Raw genomic sequence first — 27,702 nt, forward strand, 5'->3', positions numbered from 1 at the left:
CCAAACTGACAAAAGAAAAACAGGATAGGATGCAAATAACTCAAATAAGAAATGAAATAGGGGACGTTACAACATACCCAACTGAAAAAAAGAATCATTAAAGAGTACTATGAAAAAACTATACTCCAGCAAATTTGAAAAATTAGAGAAAATGGATAAATTTCTGGAAACACTACCTACCCAAAGTAACACAAAGTGATGTTGAAAATCTGAACATACCCATAACAAGAGAAGAGACTGAAAAGGTAATAAAAAAAACTGCCCACAAAAAAAAGCCTTGGCCCAGATGGCTTCGCTGGAGAATTCCACCAAATATTCAGAGAAGAGCTTATACCAGTACTACTCAAACTATTTCATAACATAGAAAATGAAGTGATGCTTCTGAATTCTTTCAATGAAGTCAGCATAAACCTGATGCCAAAACCAGGCAAAGACACCACAAAAAAGAAAATTACAGACCACTATCTCTCATGAATATAAATGCAAAAATTCTCAACAAAATTCTAGCCAATAAAATTCAGCATCATATCAAAAAAAATAATACACCATGACCAAGTAGGAGTCATACCAGGTATGTAAGGATAGTTCAACGTTAGAAAATCAATGGACGTAATCCACCACATAAATAAAAGGAAAGAAAAGAATCACATGATCATCTCAATTGATGCAGAAAAAACATTAGACAAAGTTCAACACCCATTCCTGATAAAAACTCTCAGTAAAATAGGTATAGAAGGGAAATTTCTCAACATAATAAAGGGCATCTATGCAAAACAAATGGCCAATATCACTCTTAATGGAGAGAGGCTGAAAACATTTCCCATGAGAACAGGAACAAGACAAGGATGCCCTTTATCATCAATCATATTTAACATTGTGTTGGAAGTCCTAGTTAAAGCAATAAGGCAAGAAAAATAAATAAAGGGCATCCAAATTGCTAATGAAGAAGTTAAACTGTCCCTATTTGCAGATGATATGATACTATACATAGAAAACCCTAAAGACTCCATGAGAAAACAACTGGAACTAATAGAATGATTTAGCAGAGTAGGCAGGAATCAAGATAAACATACAAAAATCAGTTGAATTCCCATACACCAATAAAAAGAAGGATGAAAAGGAAATCAGGAAAACAATACCATTTATAATAGCACCTAAAAAAAATAAAATACTTAGGAATAAATCTAACCAGGGATGTAAAATACATACACAAAGAAAACTACAAAACACTACTGCAAAAAACCAAGAGATCTACATAAATGGAAAAACATACCATGCACATGGATAGGTAGACTCAACATTGTAAAAATGACAATTCTACTCAAAGCAATTTACAAATACAATACAATCCCAATCCAAATACCAATAATATTTTTTAAACAGATGGTAAAACTAATCATTAATTTTATATGGAAAGGGAAGAAGCCCCGGATAAGTAAAGCTCTATTGAAGAAGAAGAATAAAGTAGGAGGACTTGCACCACCTGAACTCAGAATCTACTATACAGCTATGGTAGTCAAAACAGCCTGGTACTGGTACAATGACAGATACATTGATCAATGGAACAGAATTGAGAATCCAGATGTAAATCATCTGATCTTTGACAAGGGCCCAAAATCCATCAAATGGGGAATAGTCTTTTTAACAAATGGTGCTGGCAAAATTGGATGTCCATCTGCAAAAAGATGAAACAGGACCCATACCTCACACCATACACAAAAACTAATTCAAAATGGATCAAATACCTAAATATAAAGCCAGAAAGTGTAAAGTTCATAGAAGAAAAAAAAGGATCAATGCTAGAGGCTCCAATACATGGCACTAATAGGATACAAACCATAACAAACAACACACAAACTCCAGAAGATAAGCTAGATAACTGGGATCTTCTAAAAATTAAACACTTAAGTGCATCAAAAGACTTCACCAAAAGAGTAAAAAAGAGAATCTACAGACTGGGAATAATAATTTTTGGACATTACAAGTCAGACAAAGGTCTAATCTCTAAAATGTACAAGAAAATACAACACCTCTACAACAAAAAGACAAATAATCCAATTAAAAAATGGGCAAAGGAAATGAACAGATACTTCACCAAAGAAACCATTCAAGTGGGCAACAGACACATGAGGAAATGCTTGCAATCATTAGCCATTAGAGAAATGCAAATTAAAACCACAATGAGATAACATCTTACCCCGGCATTACTGGCATGGATCAAAAAAAACTGGAAATAACAAATGCTGGAGAGGCTGCTGGGAAATTAGAACTCTTATTCACTGCTGGTAGGAATGTAAAATTGTACAACCATTTTGGAAAACAATATTACACTTCCTTAGAAAGCTAGAAATATAAATACCATATGATTCAGTAATCCCACTCCTAGGAATATACCCTAGAGAAATAAGAGCTGTCACATGAATAGACATATGAACACCGCTGTTCATTGCAGCATTGTTCACAATAATAAAAAGATGTGAATAACCTGGATGTCCATCAACAGATGAATGGATAAACTATGGGACATACACACAATGGAGTATTATGCAACGATAAAGAACAATGATGAATCTATGAAGCAACTCATAACATGATGAATCTGGAGGGCATTATGCTGAGTAAGATAAGTCAATCACAAAAGGACAAATATTGTATGAGATCACTACTGTAAAAACTCATGAAAAGGTTTACACACAAAAAGAAACAATCTTTGATGGTTACGAGAGATGGGAGGGGTGGGGGGAGAAATACTAAATAGACAATAGATAAGTGGTAACTTTGGTGAAGGGTAAGACAGTACACAATACTGGGGAAGCCAGCACAACTTGTACAAGTAAAGGTCATGGAAGTTCCATAGACACATCCAAACTCCCTGAGGGGCCAAATTGCTGGGCGGAGGGCTGTTGGGACCATGGTCTAGGGGAACATCTAGCTCAATTGCCATAATATAGTTTATAAAGAAAATATTCTACATTCTACCTTGGTGAGTAGTGTCTAGGGTCTTAAAAGCCTGTGAGAAGGCATCTAAGATACTCTGCTGGTCTCACCCCTTCGGGAGCAAGGGAGAATGAAGAAAACAAGATACAAGGGAAAGATTAGTCTGAAGGACTAATGAACCACAACTACCACGGCCTCCACAAGACTGAGTCGAATACAACTAGATGGTGCCTGGCTACCACCACTGACTGGTCTGATAGGGATCACAAGAGATGGTCCCGGGCAGAGCTAGAGAAAAATTTAGAAGAAAATTCTAACTCACAAAAAAAGAGCAGACTTACAGGCCTGACAAGAGACCTGAGAAACCCCGGGAGTATGGCCCCCCAAAACCCTTTTAGCTCAGTAATGGAAGTCATTCCTGAGGTTCACCCTTCAGCCAAAGATTAGACAGCTCCATAAAACAGAACAAGACTAATGGGGCACTACAGCCCAGGACAAGGACTAGAAGGCAGGAGTGGACAGGAAAGCTGGTAATAGGGAACCCAAGGTCGAGAAGGGAGAGTGTTGACGTGTCGTGGGGTTGTTTACCAATGTCATAAAACAATATGTGTACTGTTTAATGAGAAACTATTTGTTCTGTAAACCTTCATCTAAAGTACAACAAAAAAAAATTAAATAGAAGACAGAATTTTATTTATACAAAATTACAACCAGAAAAAAAAAAAAATAATCAAACAGGATTGCAGCAGTCGAGACATATTCTAGAGGTATATATTGAATCATAAGAAAATAGAGTCATAGGGTTTCATAAATTCAGAAAGGAATTTATAAGGCCAGCTACTTCAACTTCCTCATTTGGCAAGATGAGGAAACTGAAACCCAAGGTGGTTTACGTTACTTGTTCAACGTCATACAACTATATTTAGCTTCAAAGCCAGCAGGAGGATTCCAGGTTTCTTAACTCTCAAATGAGTCTTGTTTCATTTACACTTCATGACGAGTACTTATTGCTTAGCAACAATGGCCATTTAACCACAAATATTTACATCTTCTACGCATGTAGGTCACAGATATAATTTGCACACCATAAATATATTCCATATTAGTTAAGCCTAAACCATGAGAAGGAAGACTTACTTAATAAACAGGTAATTTTTAGTAGACATTTTCACACATATTATCTCATTTTATTTGTACAGACATAAGAAATGGAAGATAGGGAATATTTTCCTCATGTTACATATAAAGAAACTGGGACTTAGAGAAGAAATTAATAAATTAATTAAGTCTGAATATAAATATGACACAGGGCTTCAAACCGGTTCATTCTGGGTCAAATCCCCACTGAGAAATCTACATTTCTAACAAGTTTCTAGATGATGCTAATGATTCCACCCCAGATATACTGAATCAGAATCTACATTTTAACAAGATCCCCAGGAACTTGTTAGAAATGCAAGTTTCTCAGCAGGAGTTCCAACCTGAATGAACCTGTTTGAAGCCCTGATTATGAAATGGGAGGGCTGGGATTTGAATACAGATGTACCTAATTGAAGTTTTTGGTTTATTTGATTAAGGTGTTGGCTCCCAGGAGCGAAAATGCCATGAGTCCCCTCTATCTTCAGAATCTTCTGGCATATTTTTGGCACACAATAAATACTTCATGAAAGAAAGGACAGCAAAAAGGAGAAAGGAAGGAAAGAAGCAGAGAGAGAAGAAGGGAGAAAGGGAAGAAGGGTGGAAGGAAACAATAGAGAGATGAAGGAAGAAACCATGGGAACAGGGGGAAGCAATAAAACAACCCTATGCCAACAATTTAGACATTACAGAGGGTCTTAAATCTTTTCCTTATACCCACCTAAAAGATCTGTATAATAACCTCTATATTATTACTAAGAAATATTTATTTAAAGTCAAAGTACCCTTCTTTATGAACTCTTACATGCTGGCAAATTCTGATAAAAACGACAACTTTCGATTATAGTTTATCATTGTTTTAAAAGCTGAGAAAGCAAAACCTCTGCTTTATTGAAATAGTACACTGGAAATTAAAATTATCAAATTTTATACCAGTCAGTCAACTTGGAGTGGAGAGACAGTGAAATTATCAGGGAAAAAAGGAAAAGAAGAGAGGGATAACAAAGCATCAGAAATACTCAAAACCCTTTTATAGTACAGTCTGTAAAAAGATAATTTAAAGATATAATCTCTCCAAACAAATATGATTGGGATTTAATTAGGGGCTTCATGTTGAACTGAGTTAATTTTTACTTACTATGGATGGGACTTTTTCTCTTCAGGCATTCTAAATACATCATGATCACTCAGATCTTGATTAATTGGTATTCTTCTATTTTTATTTTTTGCTAGTTTGTACTAGAATTTTCATATTAATGCACATAAGTCATCTGAGGAAAATTATGAAATATTCCTGAGTCCGACCCTGATTCATGAAGTGTTGGGTAACACGCAAGACACCTCAATTTTAACCAGCCCCCAAACAATTTTCACAAGATGGTCCATAGGCCACAATTGGAAAAACACCGCTCAACATTGTAAAATTAGTTTGATGTTGCTTTTTTAAATTTTATTTTATGTATTTTTAATTTTTTTTTTTTTTAATTTGTTCTGTTAACCTGGACTTTGAAAAATGGTTGGTACCTTCTGGAAATATTAGACATTAAAATGGCATAACCTCTTCTGTCTTTTATGCTGGGGAGTCACTACAATTTAAAACATATCCTCATTAAGAAAATCTCTCATTGGTCTTCATGTTTCAAGAGCAAATACAGAACTAAAAACCTCTCAATCTAGTAGAGCACTGACTATTCCTAATTTAAAAAGATACACGTTTACAATCTTTATTTGAAAGTCAAGATTGGATTTTGAGTTGGAGAGAAGAAAGCTCTGTTGTTTCCTTCTCCAACTTACTATGTACACTCAGGAAAGTCACTCAACTTCTCTGTCCTGCTGAAAAATTTAGCTTGCTAACCTAAGCCTAATTTACCTTAGACGAACCAATGAGAACCAATTTTCTCTTTATTCTGATCATCAAAAATGTGTTACATTTTTAAAAAATGGCATATTCATGTTAATTGTCGTTTGCACTTTTAATTTATTATACCTACTCATGTCATTCCCACCACCTTAATTTTCTTAATTTGCTGTCCATACCCACTATTACTTTCTTACTTTCCAAAACCAAAACAAACCCAACTTACAGCAACCCTATAGAACAGAGTAGAACTACCCCCATACGGTTTCAATGGCTGAAATCTTCAGGAAAGCCGACTTCCACATCTTTCTTCTGCAGAGCGGCTGGTGGGTTCGAACTGCTGACCTTTCGGTTAGCAGCCGAGTGCTTCAAACACTGCAACACCAGGGCTCCTTTTTCTTACTTTACCCTTATTAAATCCACATAAATTATTTCAATAACCTTCAGAATGTTTTCAGTACCACTGTCATGGATTGAATTGTGTCCCCCCAAAATATGTGTCAACTTGGTTAGGCCATGATTCCCAGTATTGTGTGGTTGTCCTCCATTTTGTGATTGATGTAATTTTCCTATGCGTTGTAAATCCTAATCTCTGCCTGTGGTAAATGAGGCAAGATTAGATTATGTTAAAGAGGATTAGGGTGGGATGTAACACCCTTACTTAGGCCATGTTCCTGATCCAATGTAAAGGGAGTTTCCCTGGGGTGTGGCCTGCATTACCTTTTATCTTACAAGAGATAAAAGGAAAGGGAAGTGAGCAGAGAGTTGGGGACATCATATCATCAACAAAATAGTGCAAAGAGAAGAGCTCATCCTTTGGACATGGGGTCCCTGTGCTGAGAAGTTCCCAGTCCTGGGGAAGATTGATGACAAGGACATTCCTTCAGAGCCGACAGACAGAGAAAGCCTTCCGCTGAAGCTGGCACCCTGAATTCAGACTTCTACCCTACTAGACTGTGACAGAATAAACTTCTGTTTGTTAAAGACATCCACTTGTGGTATTTCTGTTATAGCAGCACTAGATAACCAAGACAACCACCTTATCTCCTTCTGAAGCATCTATCACCTAGAAACCTTTCTAAAATTCAAATTTGATCATGCCATTCCTCTACAGAATGACTCCCTAGACTGCCAGCAAAATAAGTCCCATCTCCTACCCAGGCACAAAAGTTCCTACGGTACCTATTTCTACTGTCCTACACACTTTTCTGTTCAGGAATGCTGAAACTACTCACTGGCCTGGAAAATTTACTTGCTGTCATGTCCAGGTCCTTTTGCATAACACTGTAACTCCAGTTTGGACTATATCTCACTCTCTTTTCTCTCCTTTTTTTACCTACCTCCTCTGTCTTTAACTCAAATCAAGTATTGCTTGTCCCAGGAAATCATTCTTAACTGTCCAGCCTATGTCTCTCTCTGCCTCATCACCAGTGACTACCTTTGAGAGTACCTTTCATAATGCAATTTGCACATTGTTTGTTTATTAGTTTATCTCTTTCACTGACCATGATAGAAAGAGCCCTGGTAGCACAGTGGTTAAGTGCTCGGCTGCTAACCAAAAGGTTGTCTGTTGAAACCCACCAGCTGCTCCGTGTGAGAAAAATATGGCAGTCTGTTTCTGTAAAGATTACAGCCTTGGAAACCCCATGGGGCAGTTCTACTCTGTCCTATACGCTCACTATGAGTTGGAAACCACTTGATGGTAATGAGTTCATAAACAGAGACTTGGCCTTTATTTCTGTATCTCGTCTTTCTGGCAAATGGATGAATGAAGGTGTGAAGGAGTCAAGGGATAAATTAACCTTATAAGAAAGTCATGATATGTATAATTGGGAAAAAAATAGGTACTGAGATGTTTGTTTGTGTTTGGCTTTTGTGTACCTTTTTTAAAAATGTATGTGCATTTACAAGAATTTGATATTTGAAAAGTAACAAATGTTGAAGCCATATTTTGAAATTCTATGGAAGGACTTCTCAACTGCCCATTTACTATAATGGTCATTTCATGTCAGAGAAGGATGACCTCTATTACATTTCCCATTAATCTGAATCATACTGCCTAAGCTTGTTTTCATCATCTTAGTCTGTGATGTGACCAGAATCTCGTCACTTTTTGTCTCCTCTAATATCTTGCTCATTGAGCATTTCTTTTGTCCTTCATATCTTTAATTTATTTATCATATTCCTTTCATCTGTGAACGTGTTCATGTTTTTATACTCCTAAATATGCCCTCAGTCTGCTTAAAACAACAACAAACCTTGAACAAAAACAAATCAACAAACTCTAAGAGCCCTTCCTGGGATACAGAATACCCTTAACATCGTGCAATGATCCTTTATCATCTAATCCCAATATACTTGTCATTTCCCCCCTCCACATTATTCCTCCTTATGAACCTGACAGTAGAGTGGTCCCAAAACTTATCTTATCCTGAGACTTTGGTGAAAATTTGTTCTCTGCCTTCATGCTTGCTGCTCCCTTTATCTCAGATTCCTCTTCTCCTGTCAATGTCTTGAGGGACTTATTCACAACTACAATGATTTACTTAAGTTCTTCCTCCTTGTTGTGCATTATAAAAATGATTTTATATTTAAATCCTTAAAATATTCTTTACATTTTGACAAATTCTTAGTGCAGAACATATTGTGAGTAAAGGATTTCAACTATTTTTAAGGGTATTGACACACATTATGATTTTTGGGGAAGGTTGTTATCAGTTTATATTTTCAAGATCATTTCTCAAGAGGATCAATATCAATGCAATTTTTTTTGTCTGCAATAAATATTAAATATTTTTAAATCCTTACTAGATATATTAAAAAATGCAGCCATTTTAATCTTGTATTTTTAGAAAAACTAAATGAGATGCACATTTAATAGCAAAGTTATAGATTTTAAAATCATTTATTAACCTGTTGCCGTTGAGTTGATTCCCACTTATTATCTCTTGTAAATAAAATATTTTTATCTAGTGAGTAATATAATTGAAAGAAAAAAGTTAGAGCCTTGCCTCCTGCATCACAATCTATAATAAAGTTTAGATTTGGTTAATTAAGTTAAATTAAAAAAAAAAACATAAATGATGAGAATAAAATCTAAGGTCTAATTTCTGGACAAAGCATGAATATTGTGATTAAAGTTAATATATAAAATCACAAATGATAAATAGTATTATAAAATTTTAATTGTGTAGATAAAATATGAGTAAAAACATACTAAAACAAGGTAGAAGATTTTTGTAGCAAATATCCCATAAACAGTGTTATTATCCCTGTAATATAAAGTGGTTATTTGAATCATTAAAAAAAATTTTTTAAATCTTTATAAATGTCCTGGATCTGCCTCCTTACCAGAACTTAGTAAGTTGCTGTAAAATTATTTGACTTAAGGAAAAACATATTCTTTGTGAGAGTGGAAGATCAAAGAATTAAGGTCATTCTTTGTGAGCACGTAGAAAAGGAGGCATATTTTTCTCTATCCAGGAAACGAGTCTATTGTGCTTTAGAAAAGTTAGAACTCATAGAAGGTCAAGAGGATGATTTAAAGTCTGCAATAAATTATACACCAGTGGAGAATCAAAAATTGATTGAGTTATAAAAATACATTGTACCAGTCCAGGCAAGTCAATTCTTCCATCTTTTTCTTTTGTGAAACATATAGTCCCTCCCCTTAGGAAGACAGATCATCATAAAGTAATACTTTGTTAACATATTACTTTAGTATCCTGAAGAAATACATACATCTTCACTACATTTATATCTAATTTTATGTACTCAGATTTCATACACATGCATATCTATTTGAGCAATGTTCCTTTGTCTTTGCATATCCCCTTGTCTAGTATGGTATTCTCTGTCAATTTTATTCAGTTATTCAGTGTCAATTATATACGTATTTGATAAATTTGACAAATTTGGAAAAAGTTTATCTTGTTTATATCAGAAAATGAGAGCTAGTTTTGCATTTCTGATCAGTGGATTTCCCTTTTAGCCATGGCTTTTAGGAGAAGTGGAGCCCTAATGGGGCAGTAGTTAAGTGTTCGGCTGCTAACCAAAAGGTCTGCAGTTCAAACCACCAGCTGCTCTTTGGAAACCCTATGGGGGCAGTTCTACTCTGTCCAACGGCAATGGGTTATTAGGAAAAGAAATGCCAGATTTAATTTTTACCTACAATTAACTCAAAGATGTGCTTTAGTATCATTAGTTATTAGTTTACCATTATAGTTTATATATTTCTTTCCTATACATTCCTATCTAATACTTAGAAAAGCATCCAGATATTGATAGGCCTGTTACCACGAATCTCACTGGACAGTGGGAAAATTAATGTTTATAAATCTTAAAATACTTGCCTAATATACATTTCTAGTAATTGTCAGGAACCCAGATTTTCTGATGTCTGATCCCTAGGATGTTTCATGCTTCTATATTTTCTTTTTAATTGTAAAGGTTTAAATTATCTTTCCTTATATATGCTATTTCATATCAATTTTGGAATTCAGTGGTGTATAAGTTCTAAGACAAGAGATCCTTGAATACAATCCAATTTTTCTCAAATCCTACATTAATTCTTTCATTCATTTATTTATGCAATAAATAAATATTATATACCTAAATTTACCAGACTTGGTTTGAGGCCCTAAAGATATAGGCTAAATCTATTAGACATGGTGAGGAGTGCAAGCTGACCTAGAGTACTTTGTCTAGGCCAGCAGATCTCAAACCTTAATGTGCATAAGAATCCCTAGGGCATTGTGGTCAACTACACGTTCTGATCAGCAGGTCTGGCACAAGGCCTGAGATTCTGCATTTCTAACAAGGTTCCCGGTGATGCCAATTCTGATAGTCTAGGCTTAACTTGAAGTAGCTAGGATTTACTTACATATATATGTATATATCTAGATAGTTCTTTTAAGACCAGACTTAATGGTCTGACTGAGACTGGAGGAACCCTGGAAAGCATGGCCCCTGGATTCTCTATCAGCCCAGAAATAAAACAATTTCCGAGGCCAACTCTTCAGACAGAGATTGGACTGGACTGTGGGACATAAAGTGATACTCGTAAGGAGTGTGCCACTTAGCTCAAGTAGATACAAGAGACTAAACGGGCAGCTTCTGTCCAGAGGTGAGATGAGAAGGCAGAGAGGGTTGGGAGCTGGTTGAATGGACATGGGGAATCAGGGGTGGAAAGGAGGAGTGTGCTGTCGCAGTATGGGGAGAGCAATTAGAGTCACATAAAAATGTACGTATAAATTTTTGTATGGGAGACTAACTTGAAATGTAAACTTCATTTAAACTGCAACAATAAAAAAAAGAAAAAGAAAAAATAGTTTTTTTTTTTAAATTTCTCATTGTTCTCATCGTTGTTTTTGTTTTATATGAAAAATAATTATGTACCAAGAGGAAATTAGGAGGTAATCATGAGAAGAAAAGCTACAGGGCATTGGAAGGAGGATGCTGGTTAATAAACAACCAAAACAAAACAACAACACCAACAGACTGCTATAAAGAAGAAAGTGATTTAGGCTGAAGGGAAGATAGAGAAAAGGGAGCTAGAAATAAAAGAATAAATAAACAAAATTAAATTTGAAGTTCCAACTAACCAACGAGAACTGACTAAAGAAGTATTTTGTTAATGTTGAGTGGTCTTAGTTAAATAGTCTTAGTGAACAATTTCTGTATCACTCAAGTTGTTCTCCTTGTTTCTAGTATCACTGTTAAAACACAGTAAGGAGCAGCAGCGTTTGATGGTCAAAGAATGTAAGTTGCCAGCTGTAATTGTTAATTAACCCACTTCCTCCAAAACACCAAAGACAGTAGGACCATGATTGCTTGTCCTCAGATCTCAGCAAGGCCTCTCTTCCTCCATGAAAGACCAGGAACCCCTCAGGTGCTGCCTGATGGTTCCTACACTCCAGCTAGCCCAGAGAATGAAAAGGATTCACCTTCACTTTCTCACACAAAGGTGGGGAGGAGAAGAACAGAGAACAGGAAATATAAGAACTAATTTTATTTTTTGTTCCCATTAGGAAATCACTATTGTTAAGCTTGGGAGATTCTTGAATATAGATGTGCAAATATAAGAATACACTTTTATGTAAATACACATGGGAATAAATTATCCAAAAATACTTGAAAAATGATTTTAGAAATTTTTAAAAGCACTTTAGAGTATGTTTTGCAAAATTCAAATCCATTTTTACCGCTAAAGAACTATATTCTTTAATGTCAGATACACACTGTCACACTAATTTTATAGCTAGAAACAGTGAAAAAACAACAAAGAAAGGATACAAAGATACTTTTACACAGATGGCATGAAGGTAGCTTTCTAAACCCATTTTCTTCTAGTTATCATTAGTTAAATGATATACTCTCTCTTCCAAACGCTAAATTTTTAAAATTTACAAGCATAAACATAGATGGGTAAGTATAAATTGAGTAAACTTGAGACAAGGGTTTTGTGGAGATAAATTTATCACTTGTGGGCTCTGTGAGTAGCTAAATTGTAACATTCTAGATGGAAAGGAAGACACCATACAATAATCTCAGTATGTAAATTAGAAAACTAGAGTATCCAATATCACCTACAATGAACTCTAATTGGATTCTTGGACTCTACATTAGATGACGATTTTTAATTAACAATGCCTCTAACCTTCACCATATTTTTTTTTAAACTTGATGAAGCTTCTGTTGTTTGCATTATCGTATTTATTTAAGTTAAATTTAGTTCAGAGATGGAACTATTCAGACCATCCCATAAACTGCATGTAAAATTTGAAAATAGTCTATCTTATAGTACAGCTATAGTTGATATCCCCCTGGCTCTGTAGACTGAGTTGAATATTGTTCTGTAACTTGTAAAGTGGCTTTGCTAATTGTTCTGCATCTGTGAGTGGTTTTGCTAATGTTTTAAGACATGTAAAGGTCTGCTGTGTAGTCTTCAGTGTTTGATGGGCTGTTAGACTGTCAGGGACTATATTAATACTTTAAAATGATCTATGATATCTTTTTGAAATATTTTCTGTATTATAGATAAATAATTAGTAAACCATTAGAGTTATTCTGGAGTCTATCAAAGACTTCAAGTAAAATTCTGAGGTGGAAGAGCCTCATTAAAGAAAGAAGCACGTCTGATTTCATTTTTCAAATATTTTATAAAGCTTTCTATATTATTTTAAATAATAGAACTGGCCATAGACAGATTTTTGAAATCCATCTTCAGAGGGTTTTTGTTTTAGTAATTATTTCTGATCCCACACAGAATAGTCTTCCTTTAGGAAGGAATGGAGAGAGATCCATTTCTATAACATACACAGCCCATGCCTAGCCCCTCATTGGTACTCATAACGGTTTGTTGTATGAATGAATATGTATAATACATTATTAGTACCTTTGATAAAATAATTTGAGGGCTACCCTATGAGATTATTTCCAATTTAAATGACCACACAAAAGTAAAATCAAACAAATGTGTTTCAATTGGTAGAATTTTACTTAATGTGGCATCCAAGTGGGAGAGGGATTTCAGGCAATTATTTCTGGTGCCCCTGAAATTACTGAGCCTATAGATACTGGTACTAGTGTTTTACAATTTTAAAATCATATATTTTTCCTTCTTTCTTTCTGCTCACATCATTACTATTGATACGAGAAGTATAGTATTAGTGAACTGAATATGTGGAATGTCTCTTTCATTAGTTAATAAAATAAAGTGTTAGGCCTAAAATTATATTTCTCTTTACTTAAGCATACCACAGACACAAATGTTATTTGAGTAAGAGTTTATCACGGACACGAAAGGTGAAATTATACGTGCAATAGCACATTATCTTCCATAGATCCTGGCCTGAGCCTACCCCACTGATGTGTACTTGCTTAGAAAGAGGTCTCAGTTTCCTGCAGTTTTCAAGGTAACACATGAAGAGTATTCAAAACCCCTACCAATCTTTGAAGAAGTAGGTCAGTGCTTTAAGGAATAATATTAAAATCATGTGTTCTTTTATGTCCCCATTTGCTCTTGTTCTCAAGCAAGTGGGAAACAGTCTATAACTGATACATCAGTGCCAGATTAAATTAGTCAAAATTTTGCTTCTCCACCTCACAAGAGCTTTATCTTCCTTCCTGAAACTTCTCTCGCAGAGACAAAGGGAAGCCAAGAGAAGTAAGAGATTTTCAACTTGAGGGAATGATTGGTATCTCCTATTTTTCTATCTTGGCCAAACTTCTTTCCTTGCAACACGGCATTCAATAATTGAAGGACCATATACTAGGCATCTGCAGGCAGCACACATGAAAACTGATTACAATGGACAAAATACTGTTATTTGAGTTGTTGTTTTAGACATTTTTTATTAGGAAATAGAAATGTTTTTCTTACGTTTAATTTTCCATTTTTTAGGTACATAGGTATATGGACTTATATTTTAGAAATCAGTTCAATATTTTGTCATTCATTAGGGAATCAGAATTAGGCTTTAATTGATTTTTCTATCCTGATATTTTTTACTTTAAATATCATGAAATGATATTGATCAGGGCTCCTGTTTTTTGTAACATTCCACTGAAGCCAGCATGTACTATAATTTGTTAATTAATGACATAAACAGTCACTGAAAGAGATCTCTTCTAGGAAAAGAAACTCATGATACTGTATGTGTCTGTGTACATAGCTACAAATGTATGCACATGTATCTTCTGCAATTTTCACAGGCCTACTTTGTACAATATTTCGTGTTGGAAATTAAAAATAATATTATCAAAACTACATTTTGAAGGACAGCAATGCCATTTATATGCCCTCTGCCCTCTCTCCTCCCCCACAACAGGACAACAAGAGCAACTGAGTACTATTTACATATAATAATGCTTACTGGGAACCATTATACAAAGAAGCCAGAATTTTATTTCTTTAAAGTCCTTTCAAAATAATAAGAAGGGTCAAATTAAAAAAAAATCTAATTAATGTTAAATGAAGATTTTACCTAAAAATAATACTCTGGTTTATAAATTTAGAGGTCTGCTTGAGTGTAATACCTGGGTGACTGATCTTTGAAGGATCACTGCACTAACGAGTGTCTTCTGCAAGCAGAACAGGCTTAAATTATCTCTCCCTCCACAAACTTGCTATCTAACAAGAAAACTAAAAAGAAAGAAAAAAAAGCTGGAAATGCAGGCTATACATTCAAACAACCCAAACTATCCATAGTCATACAGATACAGACACAACACACCTTTGGAAAAGTGAAAAATCTGAAATAGTGTAAAGAATGTTACTGAAGTTTTGTAACAATTTTAACAAGTTTGAGATGGAGAGAAAACTATTTCAAGGAAGAATGAGGTTTTGACTGACTTTTAAAGCAAAAAACTTTCTAGGGTAGAGGAGACACAGGTACAATAACAAGAGATCACCCATATTTGGGGAAGGAACAGGTATTTGGCACACAGATGATGTGACAGAATGCAGTGACAAAGAAAAGAGGACTTAGGAAGGATGGAGGTCTAGTATAATGATTTGTCATTGGAGACTCTTATGTCCACAATCAAGTGATTTACTTATTGATGCTCATAAGTACAATTAAGATTGTGTTTTTCAAGAGCTGTTATACGCCTAAGACAGTTAAGATAGAGCACAATATTATCTTCAAAATAGAAAATAAATAATATAATAAGGGAAATGTTCCTAGAAAAAAATAATCAGAGAGTCTATGGTCAAGCACTGGGTCTGGAGAGCTATCTATTACAAACTTTATTACTAATTCAGATTTTGTCCTCTGTCTCATATGCTCTATATTTCAGTTACTCATAGTAATACATCCCACCTATCAATTACAAATTACTGTCTTTGAGATGAGATCAACTTCCTTCCTCCTTCCTATGTCTGACATTATTCTACAATTTCAGAGACCCAAGATGTATTACTGAACGGTCAAAAGAAGCTAACTCACAGCTGGTGTAGGCACTGAAAGAACCTGGTTCATCATCAATACTGCCAGACACAGCAGCAAACGTTGTGGTTCACTAGTTTAACCGCTGCTATGTTCTTAGGAGAGTCCTGGCTAATGAAATGAAGGAAATGGAATCTTCACTTGGCAAGAAGTGACAATCTTTATTCAGAAGTGACAAAGTTTTTATTGATATGCTTATTTTTTTCTCAAAATTTTCCATTTGGAATGATGTATCTAAGTACTAATTGTACTTTGCCACTAACACAAACTATCAATATTCAGTGACAACCAAGAATCACTGCTTTACCTACTGCTCCCTAGAGAAAGGAATGGATTTTTTAATCCATAGCTATTGGGGAAAGCTTCCAAATATGTCCACTATTGGGTATTGCGGTATCCAGTAAGTGATCATCATAAAAATCCGTAATAAATGTGATAATAAATGTGATAAAAAGAAACTCAAAGGAATTAATTCCTCCAATTAGCTATTATATAAGAGAGATGGATTTTCTGAAGAGATAGTGTCTAATGGCAAGTAGATGTGTTCTAAAATATTTCTTGGCAAATCAGAAACCCAGTCCCAGGCTGCATGTCCATAGTACATATTTTAATGTAGAACATTCCAACTTCTATTTTTGGAAACTAATAAAAATGGGGAAAAAGACAAAAATCATTATGATGATAATTTTCATGCCTTCATTAAGATGCTTCTCCTTGTTCCCTTTATACTTCTCAGTAATACCACAACACAATTATAGACCCATAAGATTGGTCACTGTTCAATTCTTAGTAAATAAGCTTTAAAAATAATCATATCTTAAAAAAATATAAAGAACTACCTGAAATTCTGTTCCTAAAAACACTCTACCATTTACAAATGCTCAAACACCAGTGAATTTTGTGCCTAATGACCTAATTTGCACATTCTAACTTTGTTAGAAGGAAAGATTTAGAAGCCTTTTTTGAAAGTTAAGCAAATAAAAAATTTGACTTTATAGAACCCAAGGTATTTGTTATCAGTTTTATTATCAATTTTAAAAATACTGTCTTTGCAAGAGTAATATAATAGAGATAATCGTAGGTTAGGAAAAAAAAACTAGTTAAAATAGATTTCAAATATTAACATGTATAGTAGCCTCTACCCTGCAATATCTGTCTAGGTTATAAAACTCTGAGATTATGCAAATTCAGTCTTATGCAAATTTTCCCATAAAACACATCTACAAATTCTGAGTTATAGAATACAGTCCTATAAAAAAAATTATTAAGATGAGCAAAAGAGACAGACAGAGCTGATGTCCTCAGGTTGTGCTTGGTGAGATGAGCTGAAATGAAAACAATGAATACCAAATCTGTAATCCCTCGCCCCATAAAAGGTAGTGAAACAGTGACTCTGTATTTCTAGCAGGAAGGGTTTGCATCTTACCCTGAGACTTTGTCCCCTAAGGTTTTAGAGAAAATAATGATTGGGATGGCATCCCGTGTTAGAGAAGAAGGTGAATGTCCTCTCAGTCCAGGTAATCAAGAATATTGTGAGGGTGAGGCTGAAGTTTGTATGAGGGATTTCCACTGATGCAAAATGATAGATGATGGCAAATTATAATAGGGCTCTTCTCTCCTGCCTCTCTCTGTCTTTTCTTCCTTTCTTTCTTCTTTTTTTTCCTTCCTCTCTCCCTCCCTCCCTTCCTCCTTTCCTTCCTTTTTGCCTACATTCCTCCCTGCCTGCCTGCCTCTAGCAAATATTTATAAATATATAGATGTGTCAGGCACTGTTCTGGGGAGTGGGGCTGTAAAAGTGAGAAACACAGATAAAGTCTCTGTCTTGCATTCTAGTTGGAAAGACAAACAATAAAGAGATAAACATGTGATAAAAAAGAAAAATAAAACAGGGCAAGGGGATAGTGGCTGGTGGTGATGGGGGTGGGGCATAGGGAGTGTTTGAAATGGCACACTCAGGGAAGACATTGCAGAGGTATTATGTGTATTATACATAAGCAGAGACCTAAAAGAAGTAAGGAACTAAACCATGTAAAATTATGGGGAATGAAGTTTCCATGGAGAGGGGCTGGCAGGCACAATTCCCTAAAGTCCCAGGTTGCCTGATTTCTGGACTCTGGCAAGAAATTTGTATTCCATTCAGAGTCTAGTGAGAAACTGTAGGACAGCTAGAAAAGACTGGCTTCTGAATAAGTGAGAGACAGTGTAACTAGGGTGATCAGTTAAGCAACTATTGCAGAGTTCTAAGCAAGAGATGGACACCCTGGTGGCGTAGTGGTTAAGAGCTATGGCTGCTAACCAAAAGGTCAGCAGTTCAAATCCACCTGGCTCTCCTTGGAAACTCTATGGGACAGTCCTACTCTGTCCTGTAGGGTCACTATGAGTCGGAATCGACTCGACGGCAGTAGGTATGGTTATGTTTTTGTTTAAGCAAGAGATGATGTTGGCTTAGACCAGGGTGCCAGCAGTGGAGAACATGAGAAATATTTAGATTCAGGATCTATTCTGAAGGTAAGACCTGAAGAATTTGCTTATGAATTGACAGTATGATGCTAAGGAAGGGGTCAAGTCTATTCTTATAACAATTAGAATTTTTCCATGCCTTTTTACTGCACAAAATAATTTAAATAAGACATCTGTGTTATTATGTGGATGTGATTCTGATACTATGAAACATATTTTCATATATCTGGGTTCACTGAATTTCTATATTTTAAAGGATTAAGTGATGATTTCCCAACCGTATCTTTTTAAACACTGTTTCTCACCCCTCATCTAAAATTTCTGATTTCATATGTAGATAGATTAATACAGGAAAGGCAGCAACAATGGGAGGTAGGTTCTAGTAGCTTGTAGGTTTACAGGAATGCATATGCTATATACACAATGACATTGCAAAGCCACAGATATATATCAAAATGCCAGCAAACCTAACTAGTTTTTTTTAAGTTTGTAAAGTTTAATCAAATTGTAAAAGCAGTCTTGTATCACAAACTATAGAAATACTTCTACTCTGAATTGAAACTACTGGCATTCTCTATGGCATATATTCTTACATAGTAATTCTCATTTTTGTCCATCTGAGGCCTGCCTTTCTCTGGGAAGAGAAATCTCCTGGACAGTCTGAGTAAGAGAGACAGCAGTTGGTCATCTACTAAAACATTATTCTCAATGTTTCCAAAGCACTTTTCCCACACTGCTTGGTATTGCTAGTTATACAGGCAAAGAATTTTATCTTTCACCTTTTAATGTATAAATATAATACTCATGAAATCTGAAAGAAGGTAAAGTACCTAGTAATGTACAAAGTATGAAGTTAAAATGTAATTGTGTAACGAATGAGATTTCCACTTAGGTAGTGATAGAGATAGTCTTCCCACTATACTGGTAAAACATTAAACCTGGGTAGAATGGCAGTATGTTCCACTGCTATTCATAAGGTATTCACTAGCCAACTTTTTTAGAAGTAGATCACCAGGTCCTTCTTCCTAGTCTGTCTTAGTATGGAAACTCCGCTGAAACCTGTCCACCATGGGCGACCCTGCTGGTATTTGAAATACCAGTGGCATAGCTTCCAGCATCACAGCAACACACAAGCCCCCACAGTATGACAAACTGACAGATGAGTGGTGGTAACGTAGAGGGTCAGCAAAAAAGAGGAAGACCCTCAGACAGATGGGTTGACACAGTGGCTACAACAATAGGCTCAAACATAGTAAGGACGGTGAGGATGGTGCAGGATTGGGCAGTGTTTTGTTCTGTTGTACACAGGGTTGCTATAAGTTGGAACCAACTCAAGGGCACCTAACAACAACAACAACAGAATGACAATAAGTAGTCCTGATGGCATGTGGTTAAAGCTATTGGCTGCTAACCGAAAGGTTGGTGGTTCAAACCCACCAAGCAGCTTCATGGGAGAAAAAAACCTAGCTATATGCTGCTGTAAAGATTACAGCCTAGCAAACCCTATGGTGTAGTTTTACTCTATCCTAGAGGGTTGCTATGAGTTGGCATCAACTTGACGGCATGCAACAACAAAATGACAAGAGACACCAAGAAACTAACATAGACACATGAATCCACCTGTCCGTTGGACGTAGAGTAGATTAAGGATCTAGAAGTCAGAAGATGGAGTAAAAGAAGGTAAACCAGTTTACTGTACATTACTGAGGTTGAGGTTGCTATAGAAATGATCAGGAGTAATCCAAGGTCTGTCACCTTTGGACCTCATTTTCCTCAAGTCCTAATCCCCTTTTAAATTTCTCTGTTTTATATTGCCACAATTTCTACTATGCCTTAAAATCTTTACATGCTTATTTATCTGTCTTCCAATGTTAGTCTCTTCTGAAATTCTAGAAGCCTTACTTTTTCTTCACAACCATACTTCATGTGTACTTCAATGTCTACAGTTCATTTCTTCCACTGTCTTTTCTTTCATTGTCATTGCCTCTTTGAATATTTTTACCTCCTTCACTCTTATCTTTGGACACAATTTTCTGTGTATATCTACATGTTGACATGGTTTTTCTATCCTTCAATTCAAGAGTTCAGATTTTTTTAAGACTCAACTGGTTTCAGATCAATCTCTGACCCCCTGTAGCCAACTGAGTAATAAGGTAAGATGGTAAGGTAAAATGTCTTCGGTTATATTCGTTGTGTTGGATTTTACTCGCCTGATAGTATTCTACCGTGATTTTTCATTGCTATTATTATTTTATCAACAAAAATAGTTACCTATTTATGATTAATACTTACATAATTATATTTTTAGATTTAATTTCAAAGTGATTTCTTTCAAGATCCATACACACTTTCATAGGATATAATCCACCATATCTTCCAGGGACTTCAACTTCAGGTATTTGCCAACACAACTCAGAGTAGTTTCCTATGTATCTTTATATTGCACTAGTTTATATTTCAACACACATGTTTTATTCACTTAGCAAATTATTCTAAGGAACTACTATATACCAAAAAAACTGTTACACATATAGGAATTGGGAATTGAAAACTACTAATATATGTGATGTGATCACTTTTCCATTTTCTATTGTTGAGTTTTTTTCACTTAATCAAAAGTAAACCAAACATATCTCATCAAATGTCTGTTTACCATCAATGAACAACTGAAGTGCTTAATCATAAGAGAAAATTCAAAAACCAAAATACTCTAACATACTTAAACACCATGAATATACTTAAACACCATGACTAAGGAATAATAAAGCCAATTTGGCCCAAAATATGAAATATAAACTTACTATATTACGGCCATTGAGCCTGATAAATAATCTTCAATAAAAAGTAAAATTAAGCTTCATACATTATATCATTGCACGATATTCATAATCTTTATCCAACAATCAAAATTACACATAACTAATGAATATAGAAGAAACATTAATTTTTTTTTCTGTTTGAGTATTAAATCTAATAAAATCATCATTTGGCCTGTAAAAAACACAACACAGACACAAACAAAACAAAACAAAAGCTTGCATGGATCATATTGTTCAATGAGATCACCTTTTCTTTCAATGATGCAATAATTAAACTTTTTCGTTCCAGGGTAAACGTAAACTTGGATACTACACAGAAAAGTATATCACAGATAAATATTTATTTGAGCTCTCAATAATCTTTGATATTGATATTAGGTTTAAACATTTCTGCCAGTTTTCTATTCCTAAGTAAAACATCTTAGAAGAAATTACAATCTCTAGGAACAGAAGAAAGCTCACCTTATTACAAAATTGTGACTGTCAATCTCCTTTCCACATTCACTATCTAGTAGAATGCCAGAATTTCCAACAACTGCACAGGTCTTAAACCTGCGATTTTTCATTGGCGAAACTTCAGGTAGGAGGCTATGCAGATCATGAGAAATATTTAGTGTCCGACGCCTGTCGAGCACATAGTGTATGACATCACCAGGCTTAAAACTGCTCTTGACCACTGAGACATCTCTTTCTGCATCTAGGAAACGAAGTATATTCTTCCTGTATTTGAAATACAAGCAAAGTTTTCCATTAATGACAATACATCCAAGAACTGATGATGTCATTTACAAAGTAAGATATGATGAAACATAAATTGGTAAACTACAAATCTGAAATTGTAATTTAAGTAAGTGATAATTAAAACAAAAACCAACCAATTAGTAGATTTTGTAGGAAATAAAATATATTTTTAAGAGTCATTTACACAGTGTTTGCTGATGATTTTGTAAGCATGCGTGGTATTACATACCTGTTGCTGTCAAGTCAACTCTGACTCATAGGGACCTTATAGGACAGAGTAGAACTGCCCCACCAAGGAGCAGTTGGTAGGTTCTAACTGCTAACATTTTGGTTAGCAGCCAAAATCTTAACCATTGCATCACCAGAGCTCCATATATAGCACAGACACCTATTTTCATCTATCAAATATAGAGAAAAATTAATTTAGTTAATAAAATAAGTTGCTATGACTTGACTTTATATAACTAGACATTCTGCTAGCTTCAACCAATTTGCTAGTCACCTACTTATTTTAATGTAGTCTAGTTAAGAAACCTAAAAATAACTTTAAATTGTTTTGAATTATACTATAGTGAACTCTACTAGAAGGATTAAAATTTCTAATAAATTTATATAAAGTGATCTAAATCATATGTATATATTATGTGAAGAAGAATAAAAGCTATAGCACACTGAATGTATATGAGTGTGTTCTTTCAAGCTTAATAGCCCAATAAGTAAGAAGTACATTTGAGGAAAAGAAGGACAGATAGAACATTGGACAATGCATGGTAGACACAGCTAGCTGTTCCTTGGTTCCTTTCTTCCCTTTGTTTTTGTATTTGAATCCTCTTAGTTTTACCTGGGCATTTGGATTGTCAGCTAGAACATTTCTAAGTTTCTTTTGTAGCTCGGTTTAGTCATATGAGTTACTTGTCTTAAATGGAACATAAATGGATCATGTTCATGACTCTGTGAAAGAGAAATAAACTTCCAATTTTTTCAAGACACTTTTTTAAAATAATATTTTATTGTGTTTTTGGTGAAAGTTTACATAGCAAGTTAGGTTTCCACTTGATGATTTCCACATAAATTGTTCAGTGACATTAGTTACATTTATTACAATGTGTCAACATTCTCTTTAATTGTGTCCAGCTTGTTCCCTTTCCAGAACTCTAGTTTCCCCTGCAGCCTTATCTCCTTATCTTTGCTTCTGAGTAATTGTTGACCTTTTGGTCCCATACTGATGGTTTTTAAGTAGGACACGGATCTGACAGTTTGCTGTTGTTATTGTTAGGTGCCGTCTAGTCGGTTCCAACTCATAGTGACCCTATGAACAACAGAACAAAACACTGCCCATTTCTGTGCCATCCTCACAATCGTTGCTCTGCTTGAGCCCATCGTTGAAGTCACCGTGTCAATCCATCTCATTGAGGGTCTTTCTCTCTTTCAATGACTCGCTACTTTACCAAGCATGATGTTCTTCTCCAGGGACTGATTCCTCCTGATAACATGTCCATAGCATGTGAGACAAGGTCTCATTATCCTCGCTTCTAAGGAGCATTTTGGCTGTACTTCTTCCAAGACAGATCTTTTCATTCTTCTGGCAGTCCATGGTATATTCAGTATTTTTCACCAACACTATAATTCAAAGGCGTCAATGCTTATTCAGTCTTCATTATTCGTTGTCCAGCTTTCGCATGCATAAGAGACGATTAAAAATACCATGGCTTGGCTCAGGCACACCTTAGTCCTCAAAGTGACGTCTTTACTTTTTAACACTTTAAAGAGGTATTTTGCAGCAGATTTACCCAATACTTCGTGATACGGGTAATATCCTTTATTTTATGTACAACTCTACTATTTCGCTAAGAGGTGATCTCAGGAGACAAGATCGGTTCTAGGTTTAAAGAGTGTCTCAGGGTGATAGTCTCAGGGAGTCCTCTGTTCTCTACTGTTCCAGTTTGTCTGTTTGTTTGTTTTTTTTTTTGTTTGTTTGTTTGTTTGTTTTTTTAAATAAGAATTTGAGTTCTGCTCCATATTTTTCTCCCATTCTATCCAGGACCAACTATAGTGACTCTGTGAGCCACTGTATTTTAAGGTCTTTTTTAAATAGGTGCTTAGCCTGTCCTATAGCTAATAAAGAAATTGATAATAGATGCGAGAGGCTATAGGAACAAATAAATATATGGCATGTGCTAAGCAGTTAGATGATGGAAAATGAGAAAATAGATATATGTGGCTGGAAAGCTGACGACCCTTGGTATAATATAAGAAAGCACTTGACAAAGCTGTTGTCTACAATAATTTGGGACCCATGCCCTGTATCTAATAAACCAGTTCTATTGGAGAAGTGGCTAAAAAGTGTTTGTATGCTGGTTTATATTGGCTGCTCCTTTTAGCAAGGCATTAAAAGAAGTGAAGTCACGCATGAAATAACCAAGCTGCAAGCTGAGATGGAAGGGAATACATCTCTGGAAATGGCCTGTAATCTAAGCTGTGTGATAGTCCAGTAATTGGGATGTCCCAAATGTTTCTGTATCCCAGTTAGCAAGAGATAAGACTGTCAATTGGAGACATCCTAGCAGAAAGTATGATGTTGCCTTACCACCTAAGTTTATAGATTCAAATGACTTCAGGCTAGCTGCCATTAAATAAAGGGAGCAATAGGGATTTCCCAGAATAATTAGAGAGCAAAAGACTTAAGAAATATGTTCAGAAGAAATCAGTGAGTGGGATTAACTGGAACTAACTAAAAGGAAATGGTCTAGAAGCCTAGCGAGCTTTTGAGGGAATTATATTGCCAAAGAAACCATGAACCTGGCTGACAAAGTCTGGGATTATTTATTTTTTTATTGTTGTAATTAAATGAAGTTTACATTTCAAGTTAGTCTCCCATACAAAATTTTTATACATCCATTGTTATGAGACCCTAATTGCTTACCTTATTCTGCGACAGCAAACTCCTCTTTTCCGCCCGATTCCCCATGACCATTCAACCAGCTCCTAACTCTCTCTGCCTTCCCATCTCACCTCTGGACAGAAGCTGCCCCTTTGGTCTCTTATATCTACTTGACTAAGAGGCACACTCTTCACAAGTATCACTTTATGTCCCACAGTCCAGTCCAATCCCTGTCTGAAGAGTTGGCCCCGGAAATGTTTTAGTTCTGGGCTGAGAGAGAGTCCAGGGGCTATGCTTTCCAAGGCGCCTCCAGTCTCAGTCAGACCATTAAGTCTGGTCTTACTAGAATTTGAGTTCTGCACCCCATCCTTCTGCTGCTCCATCAGGGACTCTCTGTTGTGTTCCCTGTCAGGACGTTCATTTGTGGTAGCCGGGCGCCATCTAGTTCTTTTGGTCTCAGGCTGATGAAGTCTCTGGTTTATGTGGCCCATTCTGTCTCTTGGGCTAATACTTTCCTTGTGTCTTTGGTGTTCTTTGTTCTCCTTCACTCCAAGTGGTTGGGACCAATTAATGCATCTTAGATGGCCACTTGCATGCTTTTAAGACCCCAGACGCCACTCACCAAAGTAGGATGCAGAACATTTTCTTAATAAGCTTTGTTATGCCAGTTGACCTAGATGTCCCCTAAAAGCATGGTCCCCAGACCCGTTACCCCTGCTACTCTGTCTCTCAAAGTATTTGATTGTATTCAGGAAACTTCTTAGCTTTGGTTTAGTCCAGTTGTGCTGACTTCCCCGTAGTGTGTGCTGTTCTTCCCTTTGCCTAAGATGATTCTTATCTACTATCTAGTTAGTGAATAACCCTCACCCTCCCTCCCCACCCCCATAACCATCAAAGAATGTTTAAAGTCTGGGATTATTTGATCCTCAAGCTACAAACAAATACTAGCAAGAAGCAGTCTGAGAAAGTTCTACACTAGGTTGAATGTTGGATATTATTTGCTTACGTGTCCTTACTGCAAAACTTGCATTTTAGGAGTAGTAAAAAATGTGTCATTATTATAATATTTATGATATAAAAGATGTAGTTTCCCACATTCTATTATTGTCTAAAGTCGATCACAATTGTGGTGCATTGTATTAATGAGCACAAAATATGGTCTCCTCCCAATACTCCACTAAAAGAGTAATTCTTCAATTCACATTTATAAGCCAGCACCTTACTACCAAGTAAGTCTGTAAAATAACTCTCTCATGTTTTCCTTCTATTTTTTTTCTCTAAATAAGTTAGTGTGTGATCTAATCAGAAAGCCAAGTGGTTGTAAACTTTATTTTGCCAGATTTTATACACAACAGATACGTCCATCAGCTCTCTGAAAAAGAATGTACTTTCTGATTTTTTTCTCAAATATTCTGAATTTTAAGTTCACAAGGAATGGAATTTATATTAGGGAAAATTTGTCAAATACCTAACAAATGAAATAAAAAAGATTGATAGAAATACTATCAGACAGCATAACAGTTTATGGTAACAAAAGCCTGATTATATAAGAAGAGAATTGCCTGTGAAATCAGTAACTATAGGACATCTGAATTGCAGAAAACTGAGAAATCTTTCATTATATCAAGCACATAACGATTTTTCACAAAAGTTAACAAATAGCACCAAGAGTAGTAATATACAGAAACTTTTGCAGATGCTCATTAACTACCATTTGTTTGTTTAGGAAAAAAACATGAGTAATGCCTGACACCTGCATTTCAAAAAAAATTTCATTTCCTTTGAAAACGTTGGGGCTGGCTCTAAAATAAAGACTTCACGGATATGGTCAAAACACCAAACTTGATAGCGTTATCATTTTCCTTTGAACATAATTTAAATGGGTTGCTCTAGGTGTATTTGAAGATGTACACTCACAAGTAATGGCATGTTTGTGAGCTCGAAGTGAATAGATTCGAGGCCTTGATTTGAAAGAAGACTCTGGCTTGGAAACCCAAAAGGGAAAATCCTTTGTACTAGTCAAAAAAATTGAGGTTTAAATGCTTGTCAACTGATAAAAAAGGGGCTTTCCATAACAGCACCTTTGCTGTGTTACAGAAAATTAGCAGCAGAATATTTTAAAGTACGTCTTCTAAATTCCTGAGTATAATAAAACACTATTAATTTATTCAATTTTAGGGTAAATTGATATGAAAAAGAGGTCTATAAGAGTTTAGCAAAGTTTTTAAAGACATCATATCATCTAAAATATGAAAGAAAATGCTTAATGAGAGAAATAATTGTTAAGTGTACATGATACTACTCAATGTACTCTTCCAGTGGTATCATATAGGCTAAGCGATGTTTGTTATTTTTTCCTTTAAAACATAGTAAAAATAGTAAAAGGGCTTTTCAAGATAGAAAAGAAAAGAAATTACCAATTCACATAGACTAATCAAAATATAAAAATGTAAAAGTTTTTGTAGGCAAAACTCAGAACAATTGTTAGTGTAGAATTTGCTTTTTAAAACTGAAAGAGAGAAAAAAGAAAATCTTGAATGACTCCAGTATCTTCTCTTTCTTACACTGAATCGAACTTTTCATTTCTATTTTAGGGCTTAAATCTATGCATGGAAAATTATCTGAGCTAAGATTCCTGGTGCAGAATGCCAGAAAGATTTAAAATAATTACTATGAATCAGTAATATTGTGACTTAAGTACTTAATATTTTTTGGAAACAGTAAAGAAAAGTTTGAGTTTTTGCTCCTCTAGCAGGCTGAGGGCACTTTTTAGGTTATAGATGTAATGGACTATAAAAAGCTATGTGGATGTGCTAAGTCTAGTTGTTGTTTAGATGGTAAATCTATGAAAAAAAGAAAAAGAAACTAGTGCTTAAATATAATTAGTTAATTGTCATTGGAAGCATGAAAAACTATGTA

General features: G+C 35.3%; 1 protein-coding gene across 2 annotated transcripts in view; it reads right to left on the bottom strand.

The window, feature by feature from the left end:
* The window catches only part of ST8SIA4 (ST8 alpha-N-acetyl-neuraminide alpha-2,8-sialyltransferase 4), a 143,602-nt gene that overhangs the window by 101,291 nt on the left and 14,609 nt on the right, over positions 1-27,702 (bottom strand). For both annotated transcript variants that reach the window (XM_004375050.2, XM_023730134.1), the window contains one exon: positions 21,624-21,881. In XM_004375050.2, coding sequence (XP_004375107.1) covers positions 21,624-21,881 — 258 coding nt within the window. The remainder of the gene's footprint in view (positions 1-21,623; positions 21,882-27,702) is intronic.

This window comes from Trichechus manatus, unplaced genomic scaffold (assembly GCF_000243295.1).
Source record: "Trichechus manatus latirostris isolate Lorelei unplaced genomic scaffold, TriManLat1.0 scaffold00032, whole genome shotgun sequence".
In the NCBI taxonomy this organism is placed as follows: Eukaryota; Metazoa; Chordata; class Mammalia; order Sirenia; family Trichechidae; genus Trichechus; species Trichechus manatus.